This window comes from Cibotium barometz, chromosome 28 (genome assembly GCF_041138505.1).
Source record: "Cibotium barometz isolate CiBa-2024 chromosome 28, ASM4113850v1, whole genome shotgun sequence".
Classification (NCBI taxonomy): Eukaryota; Viridiplantae; Streptophyta; class Polypodiopsida; order Cyatheales; family Cibotiaceae; genus Cibotium; species Cibotium barometz.
The window spans coordinates 53,432,944-53,438,943 of NC_141073.1; the positions used below are offsets into that span (position 1 = coordinate 53,432,944).

The 6,000-nt window shown below is 43.0% G+C and overlaps 1 protein-coding gene across 1 annotated transcript in view; it reads right to left on the bottom strand.

Moving 5' to 3' along the window:
- The window catches only part of LOC147622935 (uncharacterized), a 56,370-nt gene extending 50,925 nt beyond the window's left edge, over positions 1-5,445 (bottom strand). Inside the window, exon 1 of the mRNA XM_086822552.1 lies at positions 5,238-5,445. Coding sequence (XP_086678678.1) covers positions 5,238-5,262 — 25 coding nt within the window. The 5' untranslated portion in view covers positions 5,263-5,445. The remainder of the gene's footprint in view (positions 1-5,237) is intronic.
- Between the last annotated feature and the right edge of the window lie 555 nt (positions 5,446-6,000).

Below are 6,000 nucleotides of genomic sequence, written 5' to 3' on the forward strand. Positions count from 1 at the left end.
AGCAAGAAAATCACCATGAAGGTTTCACTCATAAGTTGGAAAAAAATTCAGTAAGTAAACACAAAAACCATAAAAGCCAAGAGCAACAGACGCTTCTAATTTTCCAAAACAAGCCGACACTTTCAAGCGAAGGACTATTGACACGAAACAAAGACCAACATACTTGACTATTTTGAAATCTTTCATCATTTGATATTGGTTTGTACTATTACTCCTAATATTAAAATTGTTGCCGAATAAGGTCATGTTTCACCATTGGATTCTCCAGCGGGGATGGAAGGGTAATAATGCCACTTTTTGCACACGTGTGTGTGTGTGTGTGAGTGTGTGTGTGTCGGGGGCGGGGGGGCTACTTTAGTATCTCCTGAATTGATTAATGCTTTGGCAGCCCCAATCAGATGTCTTTGCTACATTTGAATCTCCTTGAGATAGACCTTAGATGTCAGTGAAATAACCTTGGACAATTTGGAGCTGTTCTCCAACTGTCTCAAATGTTTTGCTTAGGCATATATGCAAAGCCTTGTCCTGTACATTCTACCCCTTTTCTGTGGTTTTCCCTTTCTCTGAGGTTTTTTACAGGTACTACAGCATGACCAAAAAACATGTGTTTGTAGAGAGAGAGAGAGAGAGAGAGAGAGAGAGAGAGAGAAACAGAAAGACATACTTGGCATTTTGCAGCGACAAGCATAACCTTTGCCTCTTTGCGCAAGCAACCTTAAGAACCCCATCATCCTCAGAGAAATGTCTCGCTCTTGCACACAAGAAAGAACTAGTCATGCTTGGTTTGCCTTGCGAGGCGTTTTTGGCAATGATGATAAGATGTGACTGAAAGAAAGTATAGGAATAAGGAAGAACAAATTGATAAACCAGAGAATCACAAGCAATTGCAAACTATAAAGATTGAAATGTACTGCTGACCTGGTTAACGAGCAGTGGTATCCTGTGACTTTGGAACGCAGAGAACTCCACTATTACAATAGAACAATATGACTAGTTAAACTTTTCCATCATGCAATAAGGAAAAGAGAAACACTGTAGATCAAATAGTGCGCATCACATAGAATTGCCATACAGAAGTATGGTGGAGAGTCGGCACTGTCTCCCCAAAAATTATAAACAACGGAAGCCGTGCCCTATCAAACACATAGGCATGGAGGTTTAGAAGCAAATAACGAACCTTGATGTTTGCCATTACTGAAGTGGTTTTTTATTGATGTTGTGGCATAAAAGGTACGAAAATGAAAGGAGTTAAAAGTACATAACATATTTCGACAACCCCTTTGCACAAGGTCATCATGTATCATGTATCGGCTACCCAAGAAAATTTGCACTCCCAAACTCAGCCTTTGCCAGAGTCTTGTAGATTGAGTTGAGGATTGTGATAGGCCACCACTGCCAGACTTAATTCAACACTTTCTATGCTTGGGAATCAAATGGCTCGAGCCCTCCAACAACAAACTCCGAGGCATCTCCCCTACATCTATCACACGTTGAAGCATAGAAAGAAGGCCAGAGCGAGGCTGAGGAGCTGTGCCTCAATGATGTCAATGCATCCGACAACTCCATCTTAGTGAATGGCTGCTCCAAGCTGACCCTCATGCAATTTATGACCCGCCGCTAAACATGTGCCCACATTGGAATCCGCAACAATCCTTTGAGATCTCCCCACCTGCAAGTTGCTATAAAAATCGGTGGGGTGGCTAGCCTGAGCATCTACAAAGGGACATCTATCAAAGAACCATGTGGATGCCTCAAAATGTCTAGCCCAACCTCGAAGCATCAGGACCAATGATCTGAAAGGTGGATACCCTATCTCTAATCTGAGTCGACTGCGAGGCCTCCCTACAAAAGACAAAATCATGCTGTCAATTCTTGAGCTTGCTGACAAGCTTGGCCGATGTGAATCTCAATCCATGAGCTTTTTGGCTCCCACTCCTGTAATCTTTGCAAGGGCGTAAGGCCTCGCCCTGAAGCAATGCTCAGGCTCTTCGATCTTAACCACGCACTTACGAGCCACATCAAGAAAGCAATTGTTCAATGCTGCTCTCCCCGCTCTGCTGACAATTGCATTGTATCACTGTCTAAGCCCTGAAGCAATGCTCAGGCTCTTCGATCTTAACCACGCACTTACGAGCCACATCAAGAAAGCAATTGTTCAATGCTGCTCTCCCCGCTGCTGCCAATTGCATTGTATCACTGTCTAAGCCCATACCCTCAACCCAAATTGTTTCAACTCTATCTACCAAACTCTTATCAAGAAGCACACTCTCAAAAATGAGCAATATATGTTCTCCTCCACGCCCTGCCTCATCAATAACAAGCATAATCAAACCATAATCCAAGAGGACAATATATGTTCTCCTCCACGCCCTGCCTCATCAATAACAAGCATAATCAAACCATAAGCCCTGAAGCAATGCTCAGGCTCTTCGATCTTAACCACGCACTTACGAGCCACATCAAGAAAGCAATTGTTCAATGCTGCTCTCCCCGCTGCTGCCAATTGCATTGTATCACTGTCTAAGCCCATACCCTCAACCCAAATTGTTTCAACTCTATCTACCAAACTCTTATCAAGAAGCACACTCTCAAAAATGAGCAATATATGTTCTCCTCCACGCCCTGCCTCATCAATAACAAGCATAATCAAACCATAATCCAAGAGGACAATCCTGCCACAATCGCAGTGGATCACCTCACCTTGTCCAACGAGTCCCTGACACAAAAACAACCTATGCAAGATAGGTAAGTCCCCTCAGGCAGCACTGGTCAGAGTGTGAGAAAGCCAAGCTCTTTGACTGCTGCACAAGAGAAAAAAGACCCAAGATGCCATACACTTGAGTGCGTAACGACAAGGGCAACGGAGAAGGATCAACGTCAAGTACTGTTTGTACACTTGGGTGTGCTATTTCCTAGATTGGCAAAAAGCAACCCATTGTTGCATTCACCACCACACACACAAGTATTATGTTGCTTGTTCTATTGCTATTTGGGTTTGTTTCCCTGAGAGTTACTTGTTCCTTTTGCTGCTACTTCTTTGATTTGGTGCAACAATCAGTGTAGCACTGTAGTTGCAAAGAATCTCATTTCCATGCTTGGAAAGCACATTGAAGTTCATTACATGAGGCATGAGAGCATAATTTTTTGGACCCTAGTTCATCCTATCGTTTCACTCCGACCAGAATGAATACAGTTGCACATAACTTTACAAAAGCTCTCTCACAAGTTTATTGATGGATCATTTGTCAAAAGAAAATTAACTCACCACACGATCTGAGGGGAAGTGTAAAACAGATCTCACCATGCTTGACCAAAAATCTGGAGTATGTACTAAAAGAACAACAATAATTAGCTTGGAGCAGCCATTCACTAAGATGGAGTTGTCGGATGCATTGACATCATTGAGGCACAGCTCCTCAGCCTCGCTCTGGCCTTCTTTCTATGCTTCAACGTGTGATAGATGTAGGGGAGATGCCTCGGAGTTTGTTGTTGGAGGGCTCGAGCCATTTGATTCCCAAGCATAGAAAGTGTTGAATTAAGTCTGGCAGTGGTGGCCTATCACAATTCTCAACTCAACCTACAAGACTCTGGCAAAGCCTGAGTTTGGGAGTGCAAATTTTCTTGGGTAGCCGATACATGATACATGATGACCTTGTGCAAAGGGGCTGTCGAAATATGTTATGTACTTTTAACTCCTTTCATTTTCGTACCTTTTATGCCACAACATCAATAAAAAACCACTTCAGTGATGGCAAACATCAAGGTTCGTTATTTGCTTCTAAACCTCCATGCCTATGTGTTTGCTAGGGCACGGCTTCCGTTGTTTATAATTTTTGGGGAGACAGTGCCGACTCTCCACCATACTTCTGTATGGCAATTCTATGTGACGCGCACTATTTGATCTACAGTGTTTCTCTTTTCCTTATTGCATGATGCAAACGTTTAACTAGTCATATTTTCTATTGTAATAGTGGAGTTCTCGACGTTCCAAAGTCACATGATATCACTGCTCGTTAACCAGGTCAGCAGTACATTTCAATCTTTATAGTTTGCAATTGCTTGTGATTCTCTTGTTTATCAATTTGTTCTTCCTTATTCCTATACTTTCTTTCAGTCACATCTTATCATCATTGCCAAAAACGCCTCGCAAGGCAAACCAAGCATGACTAGTTCTTTCTTGTGTGCAAGAGCGAGACATTTCTCTGAGGATGATGGGGTTCTTAAGGTTGCTTGCGCAAAGAGGCAAAGGTTATGCTTGTCGCTGCAAAATGCCAAGTATGTCTTTCTGTTTCCGTGTCTCTCTCTCTCTCTCTCTCTCTCTCTCTCTCTCTCTACAAACACATGTTTTTTGGTCATGCTGTAGTACCTGTAAAAAACCCAGAGAAAGGGAAAACCACAGAAAAGGGGTAGAATGTACAAGACAAGGCTTTGCATATATGCCTAAGCAAAACATTTGAGACAGTTGGAGAACAGCTCCAAATTGTCCAAGGTTATTTCACTGACATCTAAGGTCTATCTCAAGGAGATTCAAATGTAGCAAAGACATCTGATTGGGGCTGCCAAAGCATTAATCAATTCAGGAGATACTAAAGTAGCCCCTCGCCCCCCGACACACACACTCACACACACACACGTGTGCAAAAAGTGTAAAATCTGGAGTATGTACTAAAACAACAACAACAATGTTCACTGCATGTTTGCACAAGAAAAGGTGCCATGGATACTCTAAGGGGCATGTGGAGGTAAAAGTGTACGTTGAACTATCATGGTCCATGTGGAAGGCACCATGTATGACAGCTCAAGGGAATGGCGAAAAACCTACGCCATGTGATGCAAAACCCACTACAAAGCTCGACGCAGTAGCAGGCTTCATGCATTCATGTGCGTACAATTGTGTGATAATAACCTAGACATAACCCGAGCAGGTGACTACACCAGACATTCCATAGAGAGTGAGTGCATTTTGTACAGTGGTGATGGGGTCATCAGAAAAGACACCTGCACAGATACTGATATCATTCATGTTGTATATATGCACGCTGGAGGAGATCAATGGAAGCCTCTGTGAAGGAGCACGTGTTATGACTGTATGCACAGGAAACCGTCCGCATGCAAAGACAACAGCTACATGGATGGGGATTCAATCTAATGGCTCTATGAAGACGCATGGATATGCCATCGTAGAAAGAGGTGCTACTTTATTATCAGCAAATACCCGGGTAAAGGAGAAAGCTTACCTCTGCAGATCAATCTACCTAGCATCTCTGTGTAGTCGTCGGAGCAAGATCTTTATTCGGGTGCAAGCTCTTGAAGGTTCTAGGGTCCAAAATGAGTGTATGGGGGTAGGTTTTTTTGACTCTTCCTTAGCCTCATAGCCTCCTGTAGCGTGCGTGCGCACTGAGCCTATATGTTCGTGCATAGTCGGTGGGCTTAGCAAAGGTGGAGCACTTGGGAGTGGCCTGGTATTACCAATGTTGAGCTTGGTCAATCAACAAATGACATTTTTGCAACATTTGGTGCTGGCCCTAGTTTAGAAGTCATGACTTCTGGTCTTGGTGAGCTCAATCTTGCCTTTTGGTAGGTGGATATTGGAATTCCCTTATAGGTATAATCATCTATCTCTCCTTCTAGCACGAGTTCGTATTCCTAGCTATATTTGTCTGTAAATACTAAGGGTTTAGTGCCCTCCAACTTGTATTTGAGATAGACATACAAGGTCTTCTCTGGTGTTAATGTGAAATCAAGGGGATCTTGAATCACATAATAGAATTTAGACCCTGTGTCCTCTTGCTTGTACATGATCTTCTTAGCCTTGTCTATGAGCACTCTGTTAGTGTGTATGGAGTTGATAAGCATGAGGCTGGGTGGCCTTTCACCTCCATCTTCTTCAATCAAAATTGTACCTAAAGTATCGACTTCCATGGGGTCATCAACAATTAGGTACATGATTCCATCAAGGCCTATGTAACGATCTCCTTGGTAATTTACAAATGGTGCGGC